This window comes from Coffea arabica, chromosome 4e (assembly GCF_036785885.1).
Source record: "Coffea arabica cultivar ET-39 chromosome 4e, Coffea Arabica ET-39 HiFi, whole genome shotgun sequence".
In the NCBI taxonomy this organism is placed as follows: domain Eukaryota; kingdom Viridiplantae; phylum Streptophyta; class Magnoliopsida; order Gentianales; family Rubiaceae; genus Coffea; species Coffea arabica.
The window spans coordinates 9717966-9732313 of record NC_092317.1 but is presented as its reverse complement, the minus strand read 5'-3'; the positions used below and the strand labels follow the sequence as shown (position 1 = coordinate 9732313).

Genomic DNA, 14348 nt, shown 5'->3' with positions numbered 1-14348 from the left:
ACCAACAAGTTCTTATGGTTTTCTTGTTATACATATGGTCTTGAAGGAAAAAGGAGACAAAGTTTCATGTGAATCTGACAAATGTGACTAATTAATTGTTCATTTTGACATGTTACCCCAATGAACCTTTTTTATCACAAAAAATTGTAAGATTCACAAAATATTGCACCTAAAAGCTGAATTCATCCATTAAGAATCATGGCAGAAACATCAAGGTACACGCCTTGCAAATTATGTTCATGTACAATTATGTTGTAGAACTGGTTTGCTACGGCTGGCTGAGATTCAAGTAGTTGGTAAGTGGTTAGTATCAAAGATAGAGTTGCAAATGCCATGTCTGCCATGATAATTCAGCTTTGCAACTCCTTCTCAAGCTGTTGCTTTGATTCAGTTCTGGCTGACAAAATAACATCATCAAGGAACTTTTTCTGTGGAAATTCTTCAGGTACAAGACTTTGATATATCTCAAACTGTTCTAGAGCTTCCTTCTCTTTGTCAAGCAGGCTGTAAACTATACCCTGCCAGAACAGCCAAGGGAAATGGTCAACAAACTCGTGACATAAATGGTGCTCATGAACACACGCGCGCGCAAAACAAAAAACCCCAAATTCACAAAAGCACTGTACCAAAAAAATGTGAAGCGAATAAAGTGAAATGTGTCCTGTTCGACACCGCCTTTTTCAATACATATTTGTGACATTTAGCTTCCCCAAAAGATTAGACATGAGTTTATACACAAGACAAACCTACTTCAATCAGCCTAGGCACTTCAATTGGCCTTTGCCCTTTAAGATGGTCAATCTCCTAGTGCTGGATTCTAGCCATCCCACTGCCTTCTTCTTAGCAATATGCCTTTAGTTATATTGAGAAGATTAGAGATCAAAAGCACAAATCTAGTAAAGATAGGAGCCTCATGCGCTTATGCTGAGAGGTAAGTTGATCTTTGTTGTTGTGTTCAGCATGAGCTTATCCTACACATTCACACAGACGTATCCAAGGGATCAATAATTTCCTACATCTGGCAAGTGCAACATTTGTTTCACTTTCTTAAAACTACTTTAGTAAGCCAAGCCAATAGCTAAATTGCAATTGTCTCTCCTTCCAGGACCTAGCCAGGGGTGCCACTTAGGCTATGCTTGGTAAAGAGCAGGAAGAGGAGAAAAGAAGTGCAATGTATTAGTACATCACCTAGGGAAGCCATTCTCCTACTCCTTTTAACTCATTTCTAGGAAGGACAAAAGAGAATGGCATTCCTTGTTCCATTCACCTTACTTTTCCCATCAAAATAAGGTCCAAAGTCCATATCATTAATCTTCCCTGTTGCTCCTGACCCTCCCTAAAAAAATCAAATATGTGATGTTCCTTTACTTGTCTTTTATGTAGTTTCAGGGTAGACTAATAAATAGCTAGCAATGTCATCTCCAAAATTTCTTGATGTTTTTCCTTGTCCATTTAGATGCCAAAGTTTAAAACACCCTCATGAACCTAATATTTGAAAAATAAATCTTGTGGCTCAGTAGCTTTTTGTTATTTAAGAGTGACTTTGTGCAGCTTTCAGCTTGCTCCTAAAATTTTATAACTGACAATGTCAAACAAGTGAATTTACAGTCATACATATAGCAGACTAGCACCATGTCCTTTTCATATCCTCTGAAACATAACTGGTGGGCAAGGTTTCACCAAGCAGGAGTGAAAGGATGAAAGCCAAAAAAGCCAAATAGGAAAAAAAAGGAAAAAAAAACTTTTCATATCCTTGCTGAAACATAATTGGAGGGGAAAGTTTCATCAAGCAGAGGTGAAAGGATGAAATGCCAAAAAAGCAAAATAGAAAAAAATCCAAAAACAAAAACACTTACTTGGCAAAGATAAGGGCGAAAATCCCTTGGGTTCTCATTAATAAGAGCTTGAAACTTTTCCAAGGCCTCCTCTAATTCCCCCTGCAGAAGTAAAACATATTAGATGTTAGACTTTTGATCACGAGGGCATCACGTAGATTTAGATGTTAGACTTTTGATCACGAGGGCATCACGTAGATTCTCCCCCCCCCCCCAACTTTCTCTTACTGGTTGTGGATTTTAGCTATTTCCTAAAACATGATTGTTCTGATCTTAAAGTGGATATGCATTTTCAAGAATGTATACACAGCATAATGACCCAGAACTTGAATGCATCATCATTCCTTGATTAGATTTAGATCCTAATTTCTGAACAGCTTCAAATTCTTGTATAAGAAAGTCCAACTGGATACCTTTACTACATGCATCTGTGCAGTTAGTATTCTTATGTTCCTCTCCTCATTGACTTTTTTCTCGGAACGAGCCAATTCCAGAGCCCTGTCCAGCATCTCAAAAACAGCTGGTCCTTCATGATTCTTGTGCATCACCATTGCTAAACCCTAAAGCAAGAGAAAAACCACAACTTAATATTTGGAAAATCCTAACCCAGCAGAACTATTTTGGTTTGACAAATGCAGTCTGTCCTAAGAAATATTTTTTACTAATGAGCCACCATTCATCAGATTTGCTAATTTTAAAAGAAACTGCACAAGAGTTTCTGTCACAGAATGATCTCAACTTGTTAGAAGCTTAATTACCACTTTCCTGAGAAAGCAAGGTACCAATGTGTTGAAAAAGAAAATATGACAGCCAAAGATGACTTCCGAGGTAAATTTCTAAGTCAAAAACTTATTTTAATTTCTTATGACTAATCTTACAAAACAAGAGTTCGCACCTCTTGACATTTCTGGAAAAAATTATTTATCATGGGTATTGGATGTTGAAATTCATCTTGAGGCAATGGGTTTTGGTAATACTATTGTTGAAAAAAAATGAATTCTCAAACCAAAACCGTGCCAAAGTTATGATTTTCGTTCGTCATCATTTAGATAAAGGATTAAAAATAGAGTATCTTACTGTCAAAGATCCTCTTGTCCTTTAGCAAGATTTGAAAGAAAGATTCGACCACCTGAAGTTGGTCGTTCTTCCAAAAGCCAGATATGATTGGCTTCACTTACGGTTGCAAGATTTTAAATCTGTCAATGAATATAATTCAGTCATGTTCAGAATTACTTCTCAATTATCATTATGTGACGAAAAAGTCACTGATGAAGATATGTTAGGGAAGACATTTTCTACTTTTCATGTCTCTAATATGCTCTTGCAGTAGCAATATTGAGAGAAGAGATTTAAAAAATATTCTGAATTTATCGCATGTCTTCTCTTGACTGAACAAAATAATGAATTATTGCTGAAAAATCATGAGTCCCAACCAACTGGTGTGAGGACCCGTAAATTTTCCTTATTTTTTATATTATTTTATTTTATTTTCTCGTATGCATTTTCTTCATTATACCTTATTATATTGATTTTTCCAGACATTTTATTAGTGAGTAGAGTTTTTAAATCATTTTCCTAGTTTAAATTAGTTCATATTCAGTTTAAAGCGTATTATGGATGTGGAGCCCGTTAGTGCGTTAAGTGCGATAAATTTTTGCTGATTAATTAAAGTTTTGTATAACGGAATATTACTGTACAAGGTGCTAGGAGACAATTAGAGGTTAGCTAGATAAATCACCATTGGTAGACAAAAGGATAAGATTAAAACCCTAAAAAGGAGCCAAGTGTCACTATGCTATTAGAAGTTGGACTTTTGACCAAGGTTAGTAACTTTACTAAATCAGATTTTTGACCAAAATTCATTCATTTTCTTGTCTCCTTTGGCTGAAATTAGTGAGAGAGAAACCAAGAGAGTTCTTCATCTTCCACTTCAATTTCTTGTCCAAATCTTGAGTTCCAACTGATTAAATCGCAAACTACTCCATAAAAGTACTAGTTAAGGTAGTTTTCAAGGTGTTTGTGGAGCTAATTTGGGAAGAAGATCTCTAAACCACCATCTTTCTTGAGGATCCAAGATACTTTGCTTGCAAAATCCCTCTTTGTTTGTAATAATTGTTAATTAGTGTATTGGAAAGGTTAAATATGTAGCTTTATGGACAAGTTTATGGTTTGAAGTAGGGGCATGGTGAATTTCAGTTTTTATAGTAAATTTTCTGTCCTCATATGATGATTGATGTTTAGCCATGATTTGGTAGTTGTCATGAGTAATTTTGAGCTTGAAAATGCTAGTTTTGCTTGCCTTCAAAAAGTTTCAACTAGAGTGCATAAATTTCAGTTTTAAAGTTTCCAATTTACCCTGTTCTACCCGGTTCTGTTTGACCATGTTAGAGAACGAATTAGGCTTAGCACAAAACATAAAAGTTGTAGGAAATAATGTTTTATAACTGTTTGTAAAATTTCAGCTCAATCGGAGCACTGTATCATGTGAAATGACTGAAATACCCTTGACTGCCCATAACCCCTGTTTCGCGGATAGTTTTCTGTCTTCGTGGAGATTTCAATTTTGACTCTGAAAATGCATGATTTAACTTTTGAGGCCTTCATAAGAAATGTAGGTATATATCTTGGCTTCGAAACTCCATAAGATACACCTCAATCGGACTTCGGTAGCCTGAGTTATTGTCATTTAATCATAGTACGGTTAACTAGTCTGATTGTGAGATGCTGGTTCTGTAATTTGAAAATTTGACCTAGATACACTACTAACTGGACTAAGTGGTCTTCATCAAAGTTGTAGGCCTTTATCTTAGCTTCGAAACGGTATAAATTACACCCCAATCCGATAAGTGTAGCTTCGGTTGTGACCGATACGCTAAGAGACGTCAAACCTGCTATTTAGCTTTTGTCCTTAAAATTTGATTTCCAATTGCATTCCTAGACTATGCTTTGTATTTGGATGAACTTGATCCTAGTTGAAGGGCTATTGTATTGAGATTTCTTATGTGTTGAATTGGACTGAGTTAAGGAAAATAATGAAGCCATAAATGATTGGAAAATAGGTAAATACAGAGGGCATGCTGCCCAAAATTTTAGGGCTACGCGATTCCTTCAAGTTGAATTGATCTTGGTAAAAATGAAGGGATTTTGGGAGTTATTTGTAACTCTAAGACCAATTGTTATCTTTTTGCTCAAAAGTCATATTTTATTCTTTTGTACTAGTACTTAACCTGGAAAGGCGTACGACATGTAGTCGAGTCTCATTTATGCATTCCATTTACTGGGTTTGTAGATGTGCGAACTATAATTGTTTTATCTTGATTATTTTAGGGTTTCTTGGCGATTAAAGCCACTTTGGGTAAAAACTTTTGAAGTATCTGTACTGGAACTGGTGAGTGTAACACTCCCCTCATTTGTTGTTTAACTTGGTTTCTGTACATGAAATCTGTAATTTGAATGACTGTACTATCTGTTTATTCTGTTTGAGACGAGAGTGTACTTTATCACACTCGTTCTCTTGGTTATCTGTATGCCTATTTACTGTGTATACTTGACTCTGTTATCTGTATCTAAGTCTATTCTGACATTGTTTGGAGGCTTGTATCCAACGACCCTTCAGTGATTTCTGAGCTCAAAACCTGTGGTTAGTCTCTCGAGTCGAGCCGGCAAGGGCCTGATTGATTAGATAACGAGCCACGGTAGTCTGTTTCTGGGAATCTTTGAGTATTGAGACTCTTGATTCCGGTATACTCGAGTATTACCATCTCTGTTCTGTATGTGGTGTTCGGGTCCGGTAAGGGGTATGTTCGGTAGACGGAATTTGGTGTAAAGTGGGGTCTACGGACATGGTTGTTCTTTATACGTTGACGGAGAGTCAACGAATTTGGTTCAAGTATGGCAATGGGAATTTTGGCTCCTGAGAGCTACCTGTATCATTCCTATCTAAGGTGTTTGTTCATTTCTCTATGTGATATGCATATGTGACTAAGTGAACATGAAACTCCATGATTCTTGACTGCTATTATTTTGGTACCTCATTGAGCGTAAACTCACCCCCTTTCCGTTAACTTTGTTTTCCTTTCAGGGGGCAAACTTTGAATCCTTGATTTTGGAAGAAAGGGTCGAGCTAGTGTAAATATTATTTTGTTAAGCTCTTTTATAACCGAAACCCGAATTATATTTTTAATTGTATGAATACTTTGGTTTGTATCGTAGTTTAGTTAATTTGTTAAAGACTCCGATGTAAATATATGTATAAGTGTTTAATCTTGTCTATTAAGTGTATTCATTTGAGATATTAAGATCTTATGGTTTGGTAAGCATGTTCTCACCTTAGTAGTCTCCGATTGTTCATTTTTCTTTGGGTCCCATCGCGCGTACTATAGGATTTGTGAGTTTCGACTCCGTAGTCCTGGCGAGAGTTGGGCAAGCGGTCCGCCGAACTCTTTGGTTCGCCTTAGGGGGAGGTGGAGCTGTCACAGCTAATGCAATTTGGTGATTTAATTCCAAGATTCAAAAACAGTTTTGAATAAGTTTCAACTGTTGTAGGAAAACAAGATTAAAGTGATAAAATTTGTTGGGTCGGTGGATGAATATTTTGGCCTCAAATGCCATTTTGAAAGGTATTGATACCTTTCTTTGTTGTTATCATGCACCCAAAATATTTCCATTATATATCTATTTCATTTGCTTTATCGTATCTCATTTGCTATATCAATAAGCTTCTAAACTTGAGATAATGACTTGTTTATCTTATCACAGACTGGAAGCATATGCAGCTCTCCACTCCAGATTGTGTTTGAGTCTTGCATCTCTTACTATTTACATTAAAAAAAGAAGTCTTCATGGGTGTTAGTAGTTGAGAGAAAAAGGGCATTTCATAGGCTTTTTGTATTTTTATAATTTATACCTTTTGGAACATTAAGAATATTGTACTGATACTGCTTTCTAATGGTAAAATTTGGTGGAGAAAGAAATCCAGTAAGTCTGTAACTTACAATTATACTTTTCATTTTCTTTCTAGATGAGAGTCCATTTTCTTAAGTTTGCTAACATGGATGCACTTCACAGTTACAGTATCATCAAAAATTACTCTTGCTAATTGTTTTAGAAACTTTTGAATGGATAAATACGATACAGCTTTATCTAATTTTGAATGGATGAATACAATATTTATGATTCAGCTTAATATAATTTGCAACAATTATGTACTTTGTATAACTGGAAAACCCTAAATAATTGGACAAACTTGAAATTTAATTATGTACCATGAATAACTGGGCAAACATGAAAATTTTCACCGCGCATCGCGCGATGTTCTCCTCCTGGTTCTCCTTAAACAAGTCTATACAACAACCAAAACTCGAGTGCAACAAACAATTCAGTACTATTATACATTTAACCTTGTATAACAGACATAATGACTAGAACACGCCATTTGAAACTATACTATTTGTAACACAAAATATATTTTGACCCGAGCTATTCAAAACAATAATGCTATTTGTAGAACAGATGTTGCAAATAGCAATCAGGAACGTAGATCTGGATATGATATCAGTGCAAGAAACTGGCAAGGCAAAGACAAAGAACACAGGCTATTCCTGACCAGAAATATACTGGGCCTGAATGTTGAGAACTGTACTTCAATTAAAAATGCAGCCAGGCCGAGTCAAAAACTTTAAATAATAACTTTTGCACCCAATTCTGGATCGTAAAAGAGTAAAAGTGTTAATAAGCTTGAAAGTTTTACCCCAACTAAAATGGCCGGAGGGGCCGAGTTGGTATACTCTGCTCGTTCCTGAAGAAATTTTCAGGATCTATCATGGTCTTGACTTTCACCAATCTGTAAAAATTATTTTTGAAATATTTGAGCCCATAAACTCTTCCTTCGTTGTAACTGTTCTTCCCGTTGTCTGTGGTTCCAATATCAAGGTCCCTGTAATTCAGAAAAGCCTGCCTAGGATTTTTTGAAACGAAAGGAGTCATCAAACTGTATAGCACCCGTGTCTGCTCTATGTATTTCTTGGCAAATCTAGGACCTTCTTCCTGCCAAATCACTAAATACTCGATCTTGAAAATGATCTCAGAACGATGAGGGAAAGGCGTTTGGCTTTCTGGAATTTCACTCATTCTTCCGCCATAAGGATTGAATTCCAGTACTGTTTTATTTAGCTCAATCACTTTCTTGAATATGGAGGCCAGCCCATGCCTTGGAATTGGATTCTGCACATAATCTGATTTCCTCTTCGCGAAGTTGGCATAAGTCTTGTCAAGGATAGCTTCCATGGGTGTACCACTCGCGTAACCTTCCCACCGGAGGAGTGATTCACCCCAACTCATTTCCAAACAGTCCTGTTTCTTCAATCCCAATTCAGAAAACCTTCCATTCATAACAGATAAGAGTCCATCGGCATCTCCAAGGAATAATGCTATAAATGTTGCTCCAATTGTAGTCTGACTCTGCCCATTGATTTGTTCAGTAACTGGTTGGACCAGAACTCTGATGAAGAGATCATTGTCAATCGTGTTGGCTACCTGTTGCCAGCTATAAACAAGATCTGTTACATTTTCTTCCATGGTCCTAACAATCCTGAAAAATGTTACAATTTCTGGTACCCTGACTAACTTGATTTTGTACGCCAAAACAACGCAAAAACTCGCACCACCACCACCCCTAATAGCCCAGAAAAGATCTTCCCCCATTGCTTCCCTATCCAAAATCCTGCCTTTAACATCGACGATTCGTGCATCAACAACATTGTCTACAGTTAGGCCGTATTTGCGTAGCATAGGGCCATAACCTCCCCCACTTATGTGGCCGCCTACGCCTACTGATCGGCATACACCGGCAGGGAATGCATGTGCTTTACTCTTTTCCCAAATCCTGTAGTAGAGTTCCCCAAGTGTCGCGCCAACTTGTACCCAAGAAATTTCATTTTCAATATCAACATGAATACTACTAAGGTGGAACATGTCAAGAATGACGAATGGAACACTGGAAACGTATGAGATTCCTTCAAAATCATGACCGCCACTTCTGATTTTCAGTTCCAGCCCAGTTCTTTTTGTACATAGAACAGCTGCTTGGACGTGGTATTCTTCTAAAGCTGTGACTATGAGAAGCGGTTTTGGGGTTGTGGAAGTGTTGAATCTCCTGTTTCTTATATAAGCTTGTAAAACTGAAGTGTAGGAAGCGTTAATGGGGCTATAAAGAATGCTTGAGATTTGGTCATCTGGGATCCCTTTTCCTGCAAGGCAATGGGCAAAGTTGTCAAAGACGAGGTCTGAGGCTGCAGATGTTAGGGAATTGAATGCAGAAAGAAAAAGAAGAAGAAGAAGAAGAAGAGAGGGTAACATTGCAGGCAATCTAAGATGCGGACTTGGTGTTGATCACAATTTCCATGTACCATACCAATTTATACTTGGTGAATTTAAGTTACTAGCAATATGCACCCCTAGGCTATGAGTGAATTGCTCATTAATTCAGAACCAACAGTAGACATGTTCCACATTTGGCATATTATTCAACTTGATTAATAGATAAATAATTTAAATAAAGAATTATAAATAGCATTTTCACATATCTATATCAAGAAATTATTTTATTCCAACTATTGAACTACAATCCCAATTTTTTTAAAAAGAGTTTATACATAAATATACTATAAGGTGACAATATCTATACATCAAAAACTACGTATTTTTTTTTCTTTGAGGTAGTAATTAAATTTTTACGATAATTATACACCCAAAACTATGTATTTTTTCAATTGTACACAAAAGATTTAGCATTTTAGCCGTCCACTTTCACGTGAACAAATATTAGTTTCCAACAAAGTTCATAAATTTATATACAAACCAACAAGAAAGGAAAAACATGTTTATCTGTTTGTGCACTGGCCTTCTAAACCCAAGATTCCTCGCAAACCAGCAAGAAAACAAAAAACATATCGTAAATATGGCTTAATTTATTGAAAGACCAATCTTAATTGGCATTTGCCAGCTCAAGCAGAGATTAGTTTATCTTCCACCAGCAGCCAAAATCTTTCACTGTCCAAACGATAAATTTTCGAAGATTAAGCAACAGGAATCCCGCAAATATGGACGAGAAGAAACGATTGATAAACTCGGTGGCTTCTAACAAGGGAGGCATGGCAAAATCAAGCTTGAGGAGGGCTACCTCATTGAATTGTTGTAGAATGATTCGAATACAAGAATAGGATTGATGGAGTGAATTACCTAAATAATCCTTTTTTTTTAAATTATGAAAATAATAGTAAATTTTGAAGTTTTCCAACAGTAGAGATTTCGCCATTTATAAAGGTGACTCGCTTTGTTATTTTAGCTAGATGACTCACTTTGGGTGAAAAAGTAGAAAAAGAAAATAGAAAAACAAATCAAAATCGCCATCTCAAATGACTATTTTAAAGTCGCCTTCTCCTCCTGTAGTGACTTTAAGTCGCCTTCAGGCCACCATGTAAGCATGCTTTGAAGAAGCCATCTCAGGCCGGCAATGGCCCGAGCAGTGACACTAGAAGATCCGAGAGGCAATAGTTGTAAAAAATCTTTCTCTATCACTTTGGACATTAAGAAATAGCAATTGGTCGATGCTCTTGATTAAAGAAATAAATAAGTGACAGTGGAATACTAGAATCCCATTTGACATCATTAACTAACTAAAGTGCAAATTGAGCTACCTATGATTACAAGCATTTCTTTCCTTTGGATATATACATTGTTCAAACAGCTCTCTCAATTCAAGAATCCGAATTTTGCAGTTTCACTGACCTGAGTCTCCTGAGCATGGATCTTATGAATGAGTGCTTTACAGTTAGATTGTATTTCCACTCTCCTGCAGTCAGCTTCCTTGGCCATTAGGAGAGCTAATCTGACTGCAAGTGCCTCCTCATTTAATGGATTCCCTCGTTTTCCCTATTTAGTTGAGAATCACAAGAGAGAATAAATTTTTGTTGTATGAATGGTTAGATGATGCTGTTAATTTGGGGAAAAAAAACAACTAAAAAGTTAAGGATGAAAGTGACGGAGAATTTTGAGTAATCAACTACGTGACTTCATAGTCACTGTTTCATGTTAAAGAAAGACCCAGGGCTATCAACCGAGTTATTCAAGGTAGGCTTTGGCATTTCGAGGTTCGAATCACAAAAGTAATAGAATTTCTGGGTTTTGAGCTTTGACCTCTTACTGTGAAGATCATACTCGACTCACAAAAATAATGGAATTCCGAGCATACTTGGGGCTGAGCACAAGTTCATAATTAAAATATGCTGTAAATATATACAATATGTAATAATAACTATATACTCTCATATAATTATACATATTAGGTTTTTACATTATAATTGTATACTTATAAACTCTATAGAGTGTTATTAATATAGACAACTGATATTGGCAATCCCAAAAATGCTCTAAGTACTCCATCCTCTTCTTTTTTTTTTTTTTTTTGGTTAATGAAATGATACAAAAACATATAAAATATTCTAAGAGACGAATTGGCCATCTATGCATTTATCGGTAACTCTTCCTGTTTCATCTTTTCAATTTGTCTTATTTTCACTATTCTTATATCAGTCCTAAATTGTTGTAATATTAATAATGGAGGAAATTTTTTTAAAATTATTATTCTATAAATTCTTTATGTGTATAACTTATTTGGTAATTCTTAAGTACTAGTCATTTTGATTTGGAGTTGAGCATTATTTTTGGACTCGTTCATTATTCTTTAGTGGACTTTTACAACTTTAACCGAGATTTTGTAATCCAAACTGTAGTGGTCTCTATGAAAATAATGCAAACCGATCATTTACTATGCCTTGGGGGTAGTTTTTTTATTCACATTGTTAGAGAATATAGGTTTTGGATCTTTATATCATTTTTAACAAAAAAATTACAAGTTTAGAGTGTTTGAGAATTTTATTAGAGTGCAAATATTATTTATCTTTATATAATATATACTAGGGGGAAAAGCCCACGCAACGCGTGGGAGTTTAGTGCCTATAATTAAAGATGGTTAATAATTATTATTTGGCATTTTCTAGTATAAGAATTGAAGTATGAAAATTTTATTATATGATATTAAATTTAAAAAAATCATAAGTTACATATTGTGTCAAAAAATATAATATGCAATAAAACATAATTATAAGATACGATCAACTACTTTGCATCTAACCTAGTATAATAAAAGACCTATTTATATCTGCTCATGCATTTTAGGGATATTAAAATTTGTTATTTAGTTTGAATTTAATCTTGATATGAGGGCAATCCACCAAATTATCTTGTCATATAAGTGAGATTTGAACAATTAGCATACTTGAGGAAATCATTGCTAGTGGAATTTCGGTTCTTGCAAGCCAAATTCTTGAATTTATATTGATTCCAAGGACATATATCATCACGAGGCCTTCACATTGAGCAAGCAATTAATTATAATTTATTATATGATTTAGGACATATAGCAAAGCATCTCCTTCTCGATAGGGGTTACAATCATGAAATATCAGTTTTGTATTAGTTGCAAAGATATACAACAACTAACATGCTAATTTAGAGGAATAATTACCTCAAAAAAGTACTAAAGCATCCTAATCCACTCAATTCAAGAAAAACAATTAAAAGTAATGAGGTACATACTTTAGATTATTAGCCAAATAGTTTTAAGTAGATAGTTAAACATATTGGCAAATCAGATGAAGTGAAAAATTGTCTAAATGGAATAGTCAATAAAGTAGCAAACGATTTGAAATTACCCTAACTAATAGTTAAAACAACAAAAGAAGTAGATGCAATCTATAAATGGGAAAATTTATGATGATAAACTTATTTTAAACCATAAATAACAATTAACAAATGTGGTCTCTTACGTATCAAGCTTGTCTAACATGGACAATTGAATTAAAACACTAAAAAGTTATTGCACATACAACTTGCAATATTACAGATTTTTTACAACCAAAAAGTAGATTGGTTAAAAAAAAAACATACCTATTGAAAAAGGTGTTGCAAAATGGAGAAGAGGAGTAGCTAATGTAGAAATATCCGAATTCAATATACTGTATGATTGTGCTGGAACAAAACCTATAAGTAAATGAAATGAATTTGAATAGATGGGGGTAACGGTCGAGAAACCAGACTTCTCTACTAATTGACATTAATTGTGTTTTAACATCTATATATCATAACTTTGCAAATAACTGATGAGAAAGGCTTTAAGAAATTAAAAGACTTAGATGTTAATACAATTAAATGATTAGAAGGGCATTTATGTAATTTCACTAAAACACAAGCTGAATTCAGTTGTACCCGATGTTTAATCGGATATCAAACACTGTCACATATCAAACTTACCCCTAGCTTTAAATGTTTAAAAGGTCATCCAAGTAATTACAACAAAACTAAATTAGTTATAATGACTCATATTCAATACTCTAATTGCACTCCAAACACTCTCACATTTCCAAAAAAAAAGGCCACTCTTGCTGTTGAAATTAAAGTTTTAAACTCATTCTTATATAGTATAAGGATTTATACATAGAATTGTTTGGGCCAGCCCAACACTAATTACAATCAACTTCAATTCTAGAGACTTTAATTATCATGTTTTGTGTTTTTCCTGTTGTTAGATTGTTGTGTGGAAACACAATGAAATCCTTTTGGAAAATCAAAATCTATACTATCTTTGGAAATTTTCAATAATAGTAGCATTATTGTACCCCCATTAGAGTGGCCTGAGAGGCAGAGTCCGATACTCAGCTCATTCCTGAAGAAATTTTCAGGATCTACCATGGACTTGACTTTCACCAATCTGTAAAAGTTATCCTTGAAATATTTGATCCCATAAACTCTTCCTTCATTGTAACTCATTGTCTGTCCTGTAGTATCAATATCAAGGTACCTATAATTCAGAAAAGCCTGCCTAGGACTTTTTGGAACAAAAGGTGTCAATAAACTGTGTAGTTCCCTTGTCTGCTCTATGTACTTCTTGGCAAATGCAGGATCTTCTTCATGCCAGTTCACTGAATATTCAATCATGAACAGGATCCCAGATCGATGAGGGAAAGGCGCTTCACTTTCTGGAATTTCACTCATTCTTTCACCGTAATGATAAAAAACATGGGCTTGTAGCCCTTATAGGGGGCTAGAAGTGGTTTTGGGGTACATGTCGCCCTTGTGTAAGGCCATTTCTTGTATGGGCTTGTAGATCTGAATTATAGGAAACATTCATGGGGCTGTAAAGAATTCTTGATATTTGGTCATTGGGGATCCCTATCTTTATTAGGCAATTAGCAAAATTGCCATAGATCAGGTCTGATGCTGCAGAGGGTAGGGAGTTGAATGTAGAAAGAAAAGGAAGAAGAAAGGATACCATTTCAGCATACCATTTCAGCAAACACGCTTAGTTAACCATTGAATTTATGCAGAACCAGGTTTTGCTGAGTCCAATTTGGGAGTTGTTTTTATTGTCAAGTGGTAGTGCAATGACAAAACATA

General features: G+C 35.2%; 3 protein-coding genes across 3 annotated transcripts; all 3 read right to left on the bottom strand.

Annotated features, from left to right (window-relative positions):
• Positions 1 to 163: 163 nt before the first annotated feature.
• LOC113740710 (protein SLOW GREEN 1, chloroplastic-like) lies at positions 164 to 5768 on the bottom strand. The gene is made up of 4 exons (XM_027268241.2): positions 5760 to 5768; positions 2249 to 2395; positions 1857 to 1937; positions 164 to 518 (listed from the first exon to the last, which is right to left on the bottom strand). Exons 1-4 carry the CDS (start codon positions 5766 to 5768, stop codon positions 351 to 353), a joined length of 405 nt encoding a protein of 134 aa, XP_027124042.1. The 3' UTR covers positions 164 to 350.
• A 1351-nt stretch (positions 5769 to 7119) lies between these two features.
• LOC113740718 (berberine bridge enzyme-like 21) lies at positions 7120 to 9273 on the bottom strand. The gene has a single exon (XM_027268249.2). The coding sequence runs from the start codon at positions 9189 to 9191 to the stop codon at positions 7590 to 7592; it is 1602 nt and encodes a 533-aa protein (XP_027124050.2). The 5' UTR covers positions 9192 to 9273; the 3' UTR covers positions 7120 to 7589.
• A 3444-nt stretch (positions 9274 to 12717) lies between these two features.
• Positions 12718 to 13946, bottom strand: LOC140005451 (berberine bridge enzyme-like 9). The gene is made up of 3 exons (XM_072046444.1): positions 13571 to 13946; positions 12843 to 12935; positions 12718 to 12734 (listed from the first exon to the last, which is right to left on the bottom strand). Exons 1-3 carry the CDS (start codon positions 13944 to 13946, stop codon positions 12718 to 12720), a joined length of 486 nt encoding a protein of 161 aa, XP_071902545.1.
• Between the last annotated feature and the right edge of the window lie 402 nt (positions 13947 to 14348).